At 40.3% G+C, this 18494-nt stretch overlaps 1 protein-coding gene across 1 annotated transcript in view; it reads right to left on the bottom strand.

Moving 5' to 3' along the window:
- Positions 1–8525: 8525 nt before the first annotated feature.
- Positions 8526–18494, bottom strand: part of TLN2 (talin 2) — a 165012-nt gene continuing 155043 nt past the window's right edge. Inside the window, exons 53-57 of the mRNA XM_084268340.1 lie at positions 17316–17441; positions 13977–14039; positions 13698–13880; positions 9496–9621; positions 8526–8846 (exon numbers count right to left, since the gene is read on the bottom strand). Coding sequence (XP_084124466.1) covers positions 8718–8846; positions 9496–9621; positions 13698–13880; positions 13977–14039; positions 17316–17441 — 627 coding nt within the window. The 3' untranslated portion in view covers positions 8526–8717. The remainder of the gene's footprint in view (positions 8847–9495; positions 9622–13697; positions 13881–13976; positions 14040–17315; positions 17442–18494) is intronic.

Raw genomic sequence — 18494 nt, 5'->3', positions numbered from 1 at the left:
GACAAGGAGATCAGACAGCTGGGGCACCTCTCCTACGAAGGCAGGCTGAGAGAGTTGGGCTTGTTCAGCCTGGAGAAGAGAAGGTTCCAGGGAGACCTTGTTGCAGCCTTCCAGTACCTGAGGGGGGCCTACAGGAAAGATGGAAAGTTATAGTGATAGGACAAGGGATGATGGTGTGAAGCTGAAGGAGGATAGATTTAAATTGGATATTGGGAAGAAATTCTTCCCTGTGAGGGTGGTGAGGCCTTGGCAACAGATTTCCCACCCTGCAGTGTTCAAGGCCAGGTAGGATGGGGCTTTGGGCAACGTGGTCTAGTGGAGGGTGTCCCTGATCACAGCAGGGGGGTTGGAACTACATGATCATTCAAGTCCCTTCTAACACAAACCATTCAATGATTCTGTGAAAGTTATGCTGGCACACAAATGTTTAGCTAAAATCACTACTGATTTCAGAAAACAAAAGCTCAGTCTATGCTTGAAGAATCTATTCAATTAGTTCCCTAACACTCCCCTGTTTGAAGTCATAGCACAGCTCTTCCTACGACGTCTGCAGTGCTTGAACCCACTGATTTTCAAGTCTGTTTTAAGAGAAGGTGATTATTCATATTTGCTGACCATACACATGAGGGTACAAATTCAGTCCCTGTATTGTAGCTTCATGCCTTTCAGGACTGATTGCCCTGCATTAGTAAGAGCTGGAGGAGATATTGCTCCTGATTTTGATAACAAATCCTCAAGGTACGACCCATTTTCTCCACAGGTCAACATGACTGTGACTAAACCTGCACACACTGAAGCATGCTGACCTTCAAGGAAAAAAGCCAACCATGAGCAGAAGAAAGAAGGCAAAACTAGATGCTGGCAAAACCAATGACAAAAAAGAGAAAAGAAAGAAACATTCAGCTGAAGCCTCCAATGACTTCATGAGACAAAAGTAGGCCTCAAGAATGTGCTCATTTTTTTTTTCTAACATGCCTCCAGCTTAGGTCATAATTCAGAAATTCCAACAGTGTCTCTATTGATTCAACATAGTAAATCTCAAATAATAAATAGCAATATTAAAATTGTTAGTAATGCAATGTGCTTTACCCCCCAGTAAAAGATAAAAGAATTGTCTCAAGCATAAGTATTTAATATGCACTTGAGCTACTAAAGGTTTCACACTGATGTTTCCATGCATGCTGGGTCAGGTTTTTGTTAAAATTTATTTTAAATTAGCTATCAATTTACACAGAAAAAGTAGAACTAAAGATAGTCCCCAGACTGAATCTCAAGAAATGGTACTAGCACTTTAGAAATATGCTGTTATTTCAACTCATTTATAAAAAAAATGCAAACAAAAGATTACTATTTAGAAGAGACAAAATACTCATGCTTATGTAGCTGAAGGCAAAGACTAAGTAATTGCAGACAGACCAGAATCATTACTGTGGTGTTTGTAATGTCTGACTCTCACCTAGCTGCAGATGACTAAAGGCATCTCTGAGGTTCAAACAGGTTCTGTGGCTAAAAGTGTCACACTAAAGCCTTCGATGCCTCAGGATTTTCATCATGTTTTGCAGAAAGCTTTGGTAAAGCAGGATGCTGATTTTAATAAGCTACAAGAGCATTGTCCAAAGTATTAAAGCTGCCACTTCTCTTGTAGGAAAAGACATGAGAAAAATGCTGTGTTAAGTCCTTATTTATAGGAAGAGAACTGAGGCTGGTGCCTTAACAGAAGTCGTTACAACATAAGGCAAAGCTAAGGCACTGAGCAGAAATTCTTGCAGATTAAATTCAACTCTGGAAGACAGGGTATTTGTCTAAAGCATTGGCAGTGAAGGATGGTTGTTTTTGGCACTAAAAGCAATTGCTTTTTAAGTCCTTCTGCTATAAAGTTACTGAAAAAGAATGCATTCAATTTCTTGGGAACTGACAGAGTGCAGAAACATTCATACAAAAAAACATATAGACCAGTCAGTAACTAAATGGGAATTTAGATATTAACCTTTTCCTGGATATGACTACCAGGTTATCTAGCTCTTGGATCACAGCAACTTGACTGGCTGTTACATTCAGTGCAATCTGCTCTGTGGATTTGAACAAACTATCCCTCTTGCTGCAACGTAATTTTGCCATCTGTAAAATGAGTGACTCATTTGTTGTGCTTAATGATCCACAAATAAGAAATGGTCTCTAAGAGCAGAGTATTCTTATTAATACTCGAAACCCACTGTAGTGATCTTGGGACGGGTGTGATGGAGAAGGTAGGTCTCACTAGTAGCAGGCAGAAAAGCACGTGTCTCTCTGAGCGAAATCCTGTCATTTGGGGAATCTCTTAGGCATGGACTTAATCCCTTTTGGATCAAGTTGAGGTAGGCATATTGCTGACAAAGGTTTTGGTTTGGGTTATTTTTTTGGATACTGTAAATATATGCTACAGTATTTGGAGAACTGGGCATAAATACCTTTCCTGTTTCAGAAGCACAACTGACAAAACTTTTCTGGCAGCACATCCCTAGTAAAATGCATTTACTGTCAAACTGGAAAATGTACAAGGCACATACTTACAATACACCCACTGCCCCAGAATCTGACCACTATTTAGTTTAATTTAATCAGGTCAAGAGTTCAGTGACTTATGTTCAAGTAAATATTTTAATCAGTAACTTAGAATATACAATGCATTTTGAATGCAAAAACTATAATGCTGGAAAAAACCTCTACATTAACCTTTTTACTTGGTCAATTGCACCATACAAAATACAAACAGCCACAAAGACGACTGATTTTGAACTGTACTCAGAGAAGATGGAGCATAGTACAGGCAATTTTTCTAACCAAAAGTATTATCCTAACAGCCTAGAAACTACTAAATATTGATCTGTGTGGGATTGAAAATTCCAACCAGTTATTATTAAGCAAGAACTTTAGGAGCAAGAACTGTGTTAACAAAATACCCAGCAACATTTTCTCACTGTCCTAATGCAGTATCTTTTTCACAGACTTCAAAATGCTTCTGATACTGCTAAATTAACATTTGATTTGGTACCATAACTGAACTTTCATCTTTGAAAGTTCTGAACTTCTAAGTCAAACATTTTGTGTATATTTTTAATAAAGACATTTTCATTTTGTAGCAATACCAGTTACGGCTAAACATGCCAAAAGAAACCCTTTTCATCGGGGATAAACCCTCACAGTGGACATTTTAGGATACAGCACACACAATACCAAGAAGATGTGAATGCAGTCATGCCAGAAATAGCCCTTGCTAGTAGAAACATCAAACTAGTTAGAATACAGCTGATCAGCAGCAAGGCTTCGGGGGTGGTTTCGTATAGGGAACTGGGAGCAGCTTTACTGAACGTGCACACACAGCATTGTATTTGACATGGAAAACTGCTGAATGAAACCACAGAATCGTAGGGGCTGGAAGGGACCTCAAGAGCTCATCGACAGGTCACACAGATTGGTGTCCAGACGGGTCTTGAATATCTCCAGAGAAGGAAACTCCACCCCCCCTGGGCAGCCTGTCCCAGGGCTCTGTCACCCTCACAGTGAGACAGTTCTTCTAGATGTTGGTGTATTAACTTCCTAAGTTCCAACTTGAAGCCATTGCCCCTTGTCCTGTCTCCACAGACAACTGGAAAGAGGCTGGCCATTTCCCCCTGTGTCCCACTGGATATTGTAACATATGCAAAGGCAAAACTAGCCTTCCCCCCCAAAACAAAAAAACCACCAAGCATCCAACACCCTTGAGTAACTGGTGTTTGACTTTTGTATACATCAGTGTGTGGTTAACATTAATTTTAAGGATATTGAATGGTCACTGACTTAAATCACAAAGTAAACATTCCATTTTGTCTATGCAACAGAGTTTTAAATACAACATTCTCCTCTGTTGTCTGGAAATTCCACCTTTTCCCAGCCTTATAGATAGATAGAACTTCTGTCTTATTTTGCTTATGGAGCAAAATGGTCTTTTGCACGACCACCAGCGCAACACTATTCACAAATACCTACATGCAGGCAAAAATGGAATTCCTTCAAGGGTTTATTATTGGTGAAGACATAAAATAGACTATTTATTTTTCTGGCCAGATTAATACTATGTATGATGGTATGGCAGCATGCCTACAAGCTCCTTTGTGCCTTTCTTGAGGTTAAAACTTTAACAGGAAAGCAAGACATCAAAGTGAGAGTTCAACCCCCTAGAAAAGCCAGCATACAATTACAAAGCTATCTTGAACAGAAGGTGCTTCCACTGCCACAAAATGCACCAAATTTGAGAGAAAACAGAAGTCTCTACTAGTTATTTTTTAAAAGTTTAAAACATGACAAAATGGAACTTATTTGTATGTCAATAACTGACAGGAAATAACCTTTAGGCAAACTGACTGATGTTGTCAGATATAGATATGTCTGTAAAGTGCATATATGTGTGTATGTCACAGATATGTAGCATTTCCAGAGTCTGGGACACAGGGTTGCTTCAGGCTGCCTGGTGAATTGGGCCATGTCTAGTTTAGTCTGATTCTTTTGTCCTGAAGTTTCTCTAAAACCCTGCAGCACAGAACTCTCCTGCAGTGCCTGCCCTGTGCAGTAGGTAGGTGGATTACACAGTCTGGCACAGTATTCACCAGGCCTGTGGGAGAGCTCTTTGTAGCTCACATGCAGCAGGCTGATAACAGCAATACACACACTTCAGCACTGTTGAGTTTGTATCAAATCCAAGGGCATAATCAGGTACCAGGCAGTTGATGGAGAGGATTCTCTGCCAGAATGACTGAAACTACCAGTTACTGAAGAACTGAATGCTGCTTGTGTTGTACCTCAGCACCAGGTCCTCCTGCCCAGTGCTAACGCAGCGTGAGTTGGGAGTAGGGATTTTGCCTCCTGTACTCAAGTATGTCGCTGTGGCTCTACCCAGCTCTGTGTGGGGGCATTTAGGACAATCATTCAAGGGTCTCTGCATTGCTCTCCACTGAATGATGCACTGTGGCCAAGGGCAGAGCTCATGCTTTAAAGGGAGAGCAGCTCATGAGCCAGATCCAGCCTGTGTGTTTCTACCTCCAAACTAATTTATCTGACTTCACTGCAGGTAACATGGTCAAGCAAACCAGTAATTTCTAACAGACCTGAAACCCACATGATCAGTTTCTGCATTTGGCATCATAAACTTTGTGTTCCATTAACCCAAACAACCAGAACATGTTTAACACATACTACTGTGAATAGAGAAAAGCAGGTTTCAGGAATCGTTACCATTATGGGCAGGTAAAACTCTCTGTTAATTGTGATCATTTACATGAGGACAAAACTTTTACAGTATAAGGCACCAAAAATAAAAGAAAATAAAAAAGGGAAGAAAAAGAATGAAAAGGAAAAAAAGTCCCAGATCAGAGATTAAAAGAAAATAAGGCAGATAAATGTAGTGATGCCATAGTCCTGAGGTGAATATCTTATCATTTTGGACTGATTAAAAGATACGCTCATAAATTAATCATATTTATGTTGATGAGATTTCTAGATTATGTATTAACTCCTGTATTAGGAATTAAATAATGAAGATACAGAAAATCAAAGGGAAAGGAACAGATGAAACAAGAGTCTAGCCTTCATTTTTTTGTTTTAAAACTTGAGTTACTTTGAGGCTTCTGATGTAGAAACGTTTAGAGAAATGATAAAACCACTTTCTGAACAGTTGGGGAAACAACACTAGACTGTTTGTACACAAACAACTTTGAGGCATTTTGCTTTTAATTTGCATACAGTTGTTAAAAGTGAATTCCACATAAAGGGTGAGATACAACAGAGCTCATTTACCATTTCACTAGTTAACAAAGTAAACATCTGTCTGTCTTCTTAACTAGTTTCCACCCCTTACTCCAATTTGTCACTTCCTGCTGCAAGCCTCCATGGCAAATAAATGCATGGACTAGTTCCAAACTCCACAGATGCTCACATGTGGACTTCAGTGGTACTGCAAATTTTAACAGCAAGAAAAAATTGAAATAGGAAGACTTTAGATTAATTTGTATTGTCTTAATGTTTTCCAAATGAAGACCCAAAATTCAGAGTGAAAAAAAAATATACTTCAGCTGGTTCAGTTCTGCTACTCATCTGACTGTGGTTCCTCTATGGAGCACATAGCTAAGGACAAAAACCCCAATACTGTCTGTCAAACAAGATGGGGCATGAAATCAGAAACAGAGGTCTCAAAGCAGCTATCCTAAAATGCACTTCCCAAATATATCTGGAACACAATTTGAGCATGCTATTTCCTTCTACATACTGATGAAATTTTCTAGCTACACAATTTCCATACATAGTTGCGTTTGATGAGGCTTTTGGCTTCTTCCCAACTGTCAAACACCACGCTGATTGAAACACATTACAACAGTATGATACCTACAATACAACACTGCATGGTGCACAGGACAGCATCACCTTTCCTCGTGCTCAATGAGACCAAATAATAGGTTAAACAGATTGAAATGGAAGCAGTAACAAATCTGTTTTGCAGATATTTCCAAAGGAGATGGGAATGTGAGGTTATCCAGGTAAAAAACAAAAAACAAAAGAGCAAGAAGCTGAACCTCTCAAAAGCAGCAGAAAATCCCTATCAGTAGAGCTGGTTTTATTTAGGCCTTACAGCAATACACACCAAGCTAGCCTTCTGCCTAAAAATTTACAGGAAACCTTTTTTTGGGCGTAGGAATTCTGAACATCAAGATTCTGTGACATTGCTCACTGTGACTTGAGTGAAAAAAATTACATCAACTGTTCTGAAGTGGAAAACTACAGAACTGGGGATTGCACGTTTCTCCTCATAAGGATTTGCAGATACACACAAGCCTACACATTACAGCACATCTGTTGATGCCAGTGATTCCATTTGGCATTTGCCACTTTTTTTTCCTCTCATGATTGTGGATTCTCCATCAACTCTGAGTCTGAAACACTTCAGTACCAGAGAAGAGACTAACAATAAAAATCTTTGTACACTTTATTAATTCTCTAGTAAATTTAGCTATATATTTAACACTAGTGTGACAAAATTCCTGATAATTGTGTCTCATGCAGGTAACTTAAAAGAGTAGCACTATCTAAACTGGTAAAACTAACACTGGGTGGGGGGGGGGAAGGGGGAAACAACACAGACTTTTGGGTCTACAAGACAAGTATTTCTGCAACAATGACAACTAGGTGGGTATGTGTATACTGTAACAGGCTCAGTTGAAAGTACTTGGCAGTCATCTAAATGACAGTGCAGCCTGAAGGAGGACTAGAGTGGCAGCATCCTTTGACCTAAACAGACTTGACCTTATTGTTTAAGAGAGCTTGAGTGGAGTTGGCAGCATGGTGGAAAACTGCTGTTAGGAGAGATGGAGTTTCTGTTGTTCAGTCAAATAGTTTAGCTTTTGCTAGTTAAAGTTGCTGTGATTTGTGTTTGTTCTTTGACAGGGCAGAATGTGTTACTCATTCCACTCATACTACTACTGTTTTGGTCACAACAGAGATATTGAGAGCATACAGTACCTTTCTGCAGCTGAAGACTAAGACTGCTGCTAGATTGCTGCTATTCCTTCTCTACAGTTCCTTGGTGAGTATGTTTTCATTTCACCAACTATGAAAACAAACTCCCTAGAGTCCAGATTTTTAAAAATACATCCCAGGAAAGGTCTACTTGTAAATCAAATATTCTATTCTCCTACAATACCCACAGGTTTAAAAAAATAATAATTATAAATGAAATTATTAAAAGAATACCAAGAGTTGAGATAGTCTTTTGTTGTACTGGGCATTTCTCTTTTAAAAATAACATACATTCTAACAGAAATCCCACAGTACAAACTGGATACCTTCAATTAAAAACCAAAATGCAAACTATTCAGTCCAATGTTAGAGCATGTGTATGTGTGTATAATTCTGTAAAAGTAGTCACACATTAGAGGTATATAATTAAAACAGCATTTTCCTTCATGAACCTGCTATTATTGAGGCAGTGACAAGGTTTCTATTTCTTTGTTTTCTGAGCTCTTTAAAGAATGGCTATTGCCACATCTTGTAAACCTAAATACAGTACAAGCAGAAGCTTGTTGTTATCTGGTAAGGAGTAACACTACTAGTGCAAACAGGTGCAGAGATGACTCCTCCAGTTTTGGGGTGAACCAGCTATGTAACACTCAAAGAGAACAGGCATTTCCAAACCCACACTCATGCGTGTTTCTCCACACAAGCATACGTCCTTCTCCATCTTGGTGGTCTTTTTACAAGTGTAGTTAGGTGAGAACCACCAGCTCATGTGATACTCAGCATATGGAAGATTTCTTGACTGTTTTCTTATTAATACTATAAATTTTTTATAAGTCAAGGAACGATAAATACCTCAAGCATCAGGAAAGTGACAATAATACTGATTTAGTATCTTTAGTAAAAAGTGAAACATTCTCTCCTGAGATATAAGTCAAGGGAGGAACAGGAATGATGAACCTAACACTATACCATTATTTGATCATAATGCACCTCAGCTGACCAGGTGAGAAAGAACAAGTGTTTATTGCCCTCTGCTCATCCAAAGCTATGACAGGCAGTTTATTTAGATAAGTGCTTGGCATACCAGAATGCTGTCAGAGCAGTTCTCACCGTACTGTCCCCCTTTAGCTTATTTCTTTAAAAGGGAAAAAAAATAACAAAAGAACAAAAAATAAAGAACAGAAAATCTCAGCAGGTTAACCCTCATCTTCCCTCAGCTCTGTGGGTAGGAATTTGTATTGCTGTTGGCGGATCTGAGCCAGTTTTTTCCTTGCCTCTTCCAGTTCTCTTTCTTTCTTCAACATTTCTTCTTGGGCTGCAATGATCTGGAACACAGAAGGATGAATTATGATAGCACGGATTACTGTTTGTGAAACACCATTTCTTTCTCTATGACAGCAGTTGCAACTAGGCCTTGAAAGCATTCTTTACAGAAGCACCAAATTTCAATGGCCTTGGCAGGAATTGCTCAAAATTTTCCAGGTTCCAGAATTATGCCATCAGGAACAGCTATCATATACCCACTTGGTTCTTAAAGAGAACTAAAAGAAAAAAAAGTTGAAAAAGAATCTACCAGCATAGTTTTACTATACATCCACGATGGGTTTTATGGCACTGTGCTCCCCCAATATTAATCATCAGTTCTTACCTCTCATTTTCTATTTCTTTGATAATATAGATACAAAACTAGTGTTCTATTAAGATTTAGGATTATTTAAACAAAATAAACCAAACCAAGATAAAAAATATCAGACAATGATAACTATTAGAATAAATACTTAATGAAGAAGCATAGACAACTTACAGTATATCACTTTGCTGTTATGTCAGTGGTTACCTAACAGTGAGGCACCAAGTAATTTATCATAGATTTCTACATAGATCCATCCAGCCTGCAGTGCTGGACATTTTAACACCATGATATATTTCTGTGATAGTTTTTCTCTGTTTTACTTGTTTGGTGATTGTACCAACCTGAGCAATGCCACCCACAAACTTCGTTTTGACCACAACATCATCATCCTCTGCTTTCCCAAATGCTGCTTTTTGGGCTGCCCTGACGAGATTGTCTGATGCTCTCTTCACAGCGTTTCCTGCAGCCTTTGAAAAAGAAAACAGAACTTTAGTAAACAACAAAAATACATAAATAACATGGATCCACCTCAGCATCAAAAAAACAAAACATATTTGCTTGAATACACAGGAAAGGTATGTTTTGTTTTTCCCAGTGAAAAGCAAATTAATCTCTCAAAAGTAAAGGTACAGAGAGGAACACAATTCCTTTATTTATAAAGCTGGAAGTTGGGGAAGTCACAAACAAGTCTTTTTCCCTACTGTTGGAAATTAAATAGTGGATGAAATTGCAAATTATGCTACGCACAACAACAATTTTTTTTTGAAGAACATGAGATGAAAACTAGCATGTAAAGAAACATTTAAAGGCAAATAAGCTTTTAAATTAATGGACTTTTATCAGGGGAAATTAGCCACTTACACAGCTATGATTATCTCACATTTAAACTTTTATTTCCTTAAAAATTCTCAGCTTTCAAAAAAATTGTGATACATCTTTTGTTGCTGAAATTCAGCAGTGTCAGCAATTGTGCATCAAAAGAAAAAGGGAACTAAGCTATCTGTATTCTAACATTTACAAAACTATCTTTACTTCACTCTAATACATGCTGGCAGCAGAGATTCCACACTGGGTGTTCAGTAATGACCACGTCCGCAGGCTCCTGTTTAATGGACACAGAGGAGGATACCAGAGGAGTGGCCTTGGAATCTCCTACTGTGATCCCCATGAAGATGAATGGAAGAAGAGTCCTTGTCACAAACCAAAAACAAATGTCTCTTCTACTAAAGCTATAGGATGGAGCTGGCACATTTCTTGAAGCACTGAGGTCTCAAAGAGCACTAGTTAGGAAATACCTCGTGCAGGTAGGTGGCAGTAGTAGAGGACTCAGCACGGTAAGATCTGATACACTCCAGCATACTAAGAGCTGGTGTAGTGGTGGAAAGGCAGCTCTGGGAAAGAATGGCCCAGGGTTTAATGGGTACTGCACAGACGTGTAAATGAGTTCTTTGGTATACTGCTGGCAGTTCTGGGCTGAAATGGATTTGGGGCTAAGAGGGGTCAAGGGTCACTCATCCTGAGAGATCGACTGGGGGACCTAGCTACATGTTTTCTACTCAATTATAGGTATGGATGAGGAAAGGTGGGCTGCCAAATGGATTGCAAGTGCTTTGGTAAATAAACTACTTCAGGGTGCGGAACAGAGAGCACCACTGAAAGCTGTTTCCACCTCCTAAGCAAGAGGATCCTAGATCACCTGTTACCATGGGTAAGTCTCTGCTGCACAGTGGAATGCTATGGAGAGATATCTTCCTTAATTGTGAAGAATTTATCTGAGGTACCAGAAGCAACATGTTATCAACACTCCTGCAGCAGCACAGCCTGGTGACATGAATTTATCACTCCTGCGCGGTATTACTTTGTACCAGGTACCCTCAAGAGCAACTGAATACTTCATGAAGAGAAAAATGGGAATGGTTAAATCTTGGCACAACCCCTACACTGCCTATCCTGTAAATGAAAATTCAGAACTGTGTGCTCCAGAACTGGATGTGCATGTAATTTGGCTATTTGTACTGTGTGGACTTAAAGCAGTGGGAACACGTTGGGATAAACATAGGTACAGCTGTCCTACCTTAATCTATTGCCCAAGAAGTGTTAATTCTACTCAGATGTTACATGGGGTTGAGGAGGATTGGATAAATTAAGAGGAGAAAACCATGGAAGGTCACTAAATGTACAGAATCTGCATCTGGCTTGGGAAGTTCCCAAGCTGAAAATGCTCGGAATCTAAGAACATAATAGACAATAGTATCACACATGCTTACCCTGTTCTTAAATGCTGCTCTCAGCATTTCCTAGTGGCCACTGCTGGAATCAGGATATAGACTGGACTTAATGAACTTCTGATCTGATACCGTAAGGCTGTTCTTGTATCAAACCCTAAACTCCAGTATCTAACAGCAAACCAGTCAACACCACTAATAACCAACATTAATGCTTTGACAATGTGCAGAAAAAGGGTAAGTGCCTGCAATGTTGTGACAAGCAGTGAGAGAGAACAGGAGTAGAGTTCTCTGTCCCAGGGCTCACATTGTCCTCAGGTCTCATGTATGCTAAGAACACTTGTTCCCACACAGGCTACTGGCCAAGACAGCCTGCTCTCATGTGCTGGAGATACACCAACACTGGGAGGGCAAGCCACACAGACCAGCTCTGAAGCTGCCCCCTACCTCTCCACAGTCCTAATCCACGTTTCCAGCTTCATATTCCTTTCAACTTCACTCTCCTCCCACCTGAAATGACCCACAGACAAATAATTTGAGATTTGCTCTGCTCAGTCTGGAGCTAATCCCAAAGATAGGGAAACATTTCCTTTTGTTTCATTAAGCTTTGAACCAGACTCTACAACAGCGCATGGGAAACGCAGTTCAAATATTTTCTCCCAAAGCTTGCAGTTGTTTGTGAGGTAGGAAAGATAATAACAATACACTCAGACTCCTGAACCTAACCTGTTCATTAAAGCATGTGAAAACAGTTGTGCTGTTTTCAGCACAAGCCAGTTACAAAGCCTCAGTTTTGTCAAATCCACCAGTAAAAATATTGGTTAGACATCAACTCACTGTTTTTGCTATGATAAAGGACACAATTTCCAAGTGAAAAATGCATTTCCCCTCATTATTAATTTGGGAATTAATTTATTTTGAGTTAAAATAGTTCATAGAATCACAGAACAGCAGGGGTTGGAAGGGACCCCACCCCCCTGCTAAAGCAGGATCACCTAGAGCACATTGTACAGGATCATGTCCAGGTGCAAATCTTGAGTATCTCTGGAGAAGGAGACTCCACAACCTCTCTGGGCAGCGTCTTCCAGTGCTCTGTCACCCTCAGAGTGAAGAAGCTTTTTCTCATGTTCAGACAGAACTTTCTGTGTTTCAGTTTATGCCTGTTACCCCTTGTCCTGTCCCTGGGCAGCAATGAAAAGAGTCTAGCCCTTTCCTCTAGTCATCTTCCCTTTAGATATTCATAAGCATTGATGAGATCCCCTCTCAGTCTTCTTGAGGCTAAATAGATCCAGTTGTTTCAGCCTTTCCCCCTACAAGAGATGTCCAGGCCCCTAATCATCTGTGGAGCCCTCCACTGGACTCTCTCCAGTAGTTCCCTATCTTTCTTGAACTGGGGAGCCCTGAATTGAACACCATGTTCCAGATGTGGCCTCACCAGGGGAGAGTAAAGGGGGAGGATAACCTGCCAGACACACTCCTCTTAATGCACCCCAGGGTATCAATGGCTGCCTTGGCCATGAGGGCACACTGCTGGCTCTGGTGGACACAACTTGTTGTCCACCAGGACTCCCACGTCCTTCTCCTCAGAGCTGCCTCCTAGCAGGTCAACCCCTAACCTGTACTGGTACCTGGGGTTATTCCTCACTAGGAGCAGGACCATAGTCTCCCCCTTGCTGATCTTCATTTGGCTCCTCTTTGACCACTTCTCTAGTCTGTCAGGATCTCAGGGAATGGCAGTGCAGCCTCCTGGTGTTTCATCCACTCCTCACAGTTTTGTATCATTAGCAAAGCTGCTAACAGTATGCTCTGTCCCCTTATCCAGGTCACTGTTCAATAAGACTGGATCAAGCACTGAACTTTGGGGGCAGCTTCTGTTAAGTGTGTTTACCTGTCTGCAAGCTTACTGAGAGTCTAACTACAGGCAGAATTGTTGCAGAGAAACCAACTACACTCACTTGCTATAAAAATGCACCTAGTAAACATTCTCAGCTCATGTATTCTTGCAGCTTATCGTGGCTATGAATCTATCAACACCTACACAACGGCTTGGCACAGACCAGCCAACATTTACATCTCTCAGGAGCTTTTAAAAATGAAGACTACAACAAGCAGTGAACTATGGCTACTGCTGAATAATATCAAATGCACAATCACTTCATCCTTGATGAAGGAAAGTACCCCAGAATCCCACAAGAAGAAAAATTGAACAGAATTCTGAAAATTCAAAAAACTATCCCAAAAACTTGCATTTAAATTAGCATTTAATATTTAACCAGCATTTCAACAGCACTATTACGGGTTTTTAAGAACACAAGTACCTGCAGCCTCCTCATGGCTTCAGAGTCATGATCAGCCTTCACTTTGCAAGCCACAAGCAACTGTGCTGTAGAAGCTGCCACTTGCTTGGCCGATGAGATGAGTTTCTCCTCACTAGCGTGGCCTTGTACCGAGGCATTAGCTGCTTCACAGAGATTGCTGGTTGCAGCTGCCACCATCCGGGCCTTGGAGACAGTAAAAAAACAGTCACTGTGTATTCTCCCAGGGTATTATTTCTCCACAGAAGGTGCTAGTTTTCCTTAAGAGAAGTAGCTACTCACAGCGGAAATAAGTCCCTGAGACCACTGTCCATCATCAGCTGCATTTGCAGGGATTGCTCCAACCTGAAAGAACAGTTCAGAGGCAGTTTACAATGGAAAGGCAATCCCTTGGACTCACACTTAGACAAACAGGAATCCACAGAAAGGAAACACCTGCACCCCAGACTGTGCTCAGCACACAGGAGAGCAGAAAATGCAACTGGAAATTACTTGTCAGAGTAAGTGTGCTTCCAGCACACATCTGCAGGCTCACACAGTGTCCAGCTTGCTTTGCTGCTTGAATTGCCCCATCCTTGGAGCACATGTAGAAGTCCCAGAGTAATGATTGTTGCAGTCGAGACTTTGGCCTCAGCAACAGCTGAAGCTGTAGTTCCTAATCTCCTGGCCTTTAAAATAACCTTTTCTGTCTCCACAACACACTTAGATTTACCTAACTCATGAATCTCTTCTACTTCTGGCACTACAGAAAGGTACAAAACAGAGAACTCCACAGGAAAAGTCCCCTCACTGCCTTTGAGCTTAATAATGGCATTTAAGGCAAGCAGCCCATTTTTCTTCACTGCTCACCCACCAGAGTGTGGTGGGCATCAGCAGTCACAGCAGTGACCAGGAGATCCTTTCCTTCCCACATCAGATTAAAGGAATGAAACAAAGTTCTACAGTTGGTTGCCGATCCCCACCCTCAGCTGCCCGGGTTTGAGAGCTTTTGGGAGAGAAGCTGTAATATGTGAAATGTAAACATGCTCCAGAAAGTTATTGTGTTCTTAAAGAAATGGAAACATGGGTATTGTATTCTTAAAGAAATGGAAACATGGGTTTGTGCATAACAAGGATCACAGCAACTGGAATCAAATCATTATGTGTGGCATCAACATCAGCAGAACATGGGCTCTCACAGCTACGGTGACACTTTTAGATAACTGAGAAATCAATTCTACAAAAGATTACAGTAGGTGCCAGAGTTCTTTAGATGTCAAGGTTTTCTTGCCTAATCAGCCCCAGAAAACTTATTTTAAGTAGACCACACGTGCAGTTAGTGCTGTCTGAATTTTGTATGTGTGTGCATATGTGAGTAGATAGAGGGGTGGTGTGGAAGGAGATAGATGAGATCCAACTTCCTAGACTTCATCTAAACTACAGAAATGGAAAGAGTCACCTAAAATAAAAGTAATTCTTATTTAAATTTCACTTAAAACTTCTTTATGAAACTCTTCAACTAATAATATTGCACCAATTTTCTTTCTAAGATACTTTCACAGTATTTACCAAGCAATGTCAGAAATTTAACTGGGGCAAGAACAGGCTTGGTTTGTGCTCATCTGTGCAATTGGGTATAAATCTCCCACTGCCTCTATCATATAAAAAGATCCGTGAGGAATCTAAGCCAATATTCAGTATCATTTACTGTTCAGTGCTGAAGTGATGGATATGGAGCAGATCAGATTTGTCCTTCCTGCCTTACCAGCCATGCTTTTCTGGGAGAAGTCCATACCACATGCCTCAGGTTTCTTAAAAAAGCAAAATATTTTCCCCAATATGGATACCAAAATCTTCCCAGGGGGCACGTTGGAACCATTCACTATGGGCAAGAATATGGTCAATCATTTTAGATGACAGCTTCCTGTACTTCAGCTGACCTGGAGATACAGGCTACCACAGCAGCCAGAAGATAACCCATAGTAACAATTACCTAAGCACTCATAATTATTTAAGAAAGAAAAGAAGGAAAATGGGTTAGAGCTTCATTATTTTAGAAGTATCGGAACGGCTTGCTTGCTTTGTGAGAAGAATCACAACAAAAGCACATGCCACAAACAGTTCTGAAGTTTGAGGTTTCATTAAGTTTGGATTCTGGTTGGGATTAATTTCTTCCCTCCAGGACCACAGTATTATTTGCAGATCCTCCAAGCAGGCAAGAAATTATCAGTAAGAGCCACTTGCTGCAAAAATTCCTGATCTTTCAGCAAGTTCCTGTAGAAGAGTGATAGATAAAGCAAACTGGCTAAATTCAGTAAAGCAGGCTAAAGAGATCTGCTGATGTGGCACTGTATTTGACAGGTGCACTTCTGTTAGAACAGCAAGCTACAGCTTTCCTCAAACAGGCAGATTAAAGTGGTTTGAACAATTATCTGAGCATGGATGGAATAGGATGCAAGTACTGTTAGCTTCAATCTGAAAGACCCAAATAGAAATGTGCCTGTGGGAGCAAAGAAGCCAAAACCACCTGAGACACGTTCAGAGGTAGTACCAGAATAGAAATACGTTCTGTATTAACTTCACAGTGGTGGTTGTGAGTAATGTAAAGCAAACTGTATGTCATAATGAAACTAAGTAAGAACAGGTCTTATCACATAAAAGCAGACAGGATAATAATCTAAGCAAAGCAGGTAAGTCAAAATTCTGATTTCTGGATTGTCAGATTTCAATTAGTATTAATAATACCTTATTTTATGCACTATTGATAAGCTACATCTTATGGTGGGTCTTTTCAAACAGTTTCATCACTACTGTTCTGAAACATGTGCTCTGTGCTCCTGCTGGAACTAAAAGCACAAGCTCCTCTGGAATCCTAGCTGATGTAGATAGTACAGCACTTTTGTGACTGGATCCATGACACAGTCTCCTTAGAATAAAGAATTAGATTAAATTATAAACCATAACTGTATAACAACCATGGTGCTGTAACAAATTGTTCTCAGAGGCAACAAACCTGTTCAGATTTCAAGTTTCAAAGTATATTGACTGGGAAAAAAACCAGTGGTGGATATGAAATTAATTACAAAGACCTCAATCCTGACCAGACCAAAAGGATGATGTGCTATAAGCACTCTTTCCATTGGTTCCAACCATAATTACAAGCACGTCCACTTCAATGTACTGAATTTGCATGCAGGCCTGTGTCCCCATTGAATCAGACAACAAAACACTGAGGGTACAATTAATGAGGCCCTTTGCTACTCTGGTCCAGAGTGATATTGTATGCTGTGACATTTGGGTATGGAACCCCAAGCTGTCTTGTGGGACTATGCAGGACTAGCTTGAATCACTCATCTTCATGAAATGAAAAAAACCCCATGAACACAAAAACTCCACACAGCTGAAACATCTGAAGGGCCAAACACTTGATTACACTTGTGAGGTTCAAATAAACATAATTGTCGGGTGGGGGTTTAAACAGAACCAGGCCTGGGCCATGTATTGTGAAGAGCACTAAGACTTACATTTTCATTACTCAATCCCAAGCTCATTTCCTACTGTTATATTAGAGAACAGTTAAGAGACTAGATTCAGTTTCAGCGCTTTCCCCCACTGCTGTTGCTACTTGTCCTGTTTACCCACCTTTCCCTGTGCCACCAGTTCTCTCTGGGCTGCTGAAGCTGACTTCACAAGGGCACTGGTAGCAGCTGCAATGGATTTAGCTGCTTCCAGGATCTGTTCTTCAAAATCCAGAGTCTCATCTGCTTGCTATAACCAAAACAGAACAATGTCACACATTATTCACCTGAAAGCAGTTGGATTTTCAAGACTGAGGACATACACAAAGCGAGACAGAAGATTTTGGAACACATCAGTGAATTCAATAAGACCCACAAAACTTTTCTTCTGTGGAGTTTCACATGGACTAAAGCTGTGAGGCAGCATAAGGGAATCTGACTAATAAGTTGCCCTTGTGGCTGCTCACACGTGAAACTGAGAATCACACGAGGTACTCAAAGAATTACCATCAGCTTCCTAATACATTACCTCCTCTAGGGCTACTCAAAACTACACTCAGAAAAGTGCAGGTCTGAAAAGACATTCTTGTTTTTCCATGTCAAGGTTACCTTTGTAGCAGTCTAATATAAGCTTCCAGGATTGCTAAACTAGGTAGAGCATTTTCTAAATACTTAAATAAGACTTAAAGCATTAAACCAGAACAGTGCAAAATGCAGATTGTCTCCTTCACAGTGTAACACAGATACAAAGCCAGTGCACGGATTTAACAGCTTTTGGTACAAGCTGTCATTTCTCAGACAGCAGCACTGTGAAGTGGTCCGGTTTAGTCATCCTGGAGAAATGAAGCTCCACAGGTCTGTCTGGAACACTTCAGGCATCCAAATGTGTCTTTCGACAAGCATGTGCAAACAGAGATCAGCTCTTCCAAATGAGGTCTCTTGCTATTTAAAATGCCAAAGTTCCCTGACTTTCTAGTCACTGAAACAAATACTGAAAACATTTATTCTTTTAAGCCCACTTATTAGCTTCTGAACAATTAACAAAATAGAGGCAAATGGTTATTATTTTAAACAGAACTAGGCCTGAACCATGTATTCTGATTGGTTTTTATACAAAATAAATGAATAGAATGTATTTTGTTTGTGATCAAATCACAAACCTACCAGAATCCAATGCTGTATGACCAGCAGGGCTAGTGGCTACTAATACCAGAATAGACCACCTTGTGAGATGAGGCTTTTGAACTACAGGTTTCTTTCAACTTGTGCAACAACAGCATTCTTGTGTCAAATAACTAACTTT

Source organism: Gallinula chloropus, assembly GCF_964237585.1.
Source record: "Gallinula chloropus genome assembly, chromosome: 9".
Taxonomy (NCBI): domain Eukaryota; kingdom Metazoa; phylum Chordata; class Aves; order Gruiformes; family Rallidae; genus Gallinula; species Gallinula chloropus.
Note: the sequence above shows the minus strand (reverse complement) of the source record. Positions and strands in the feature narration are given on the sequence as shown.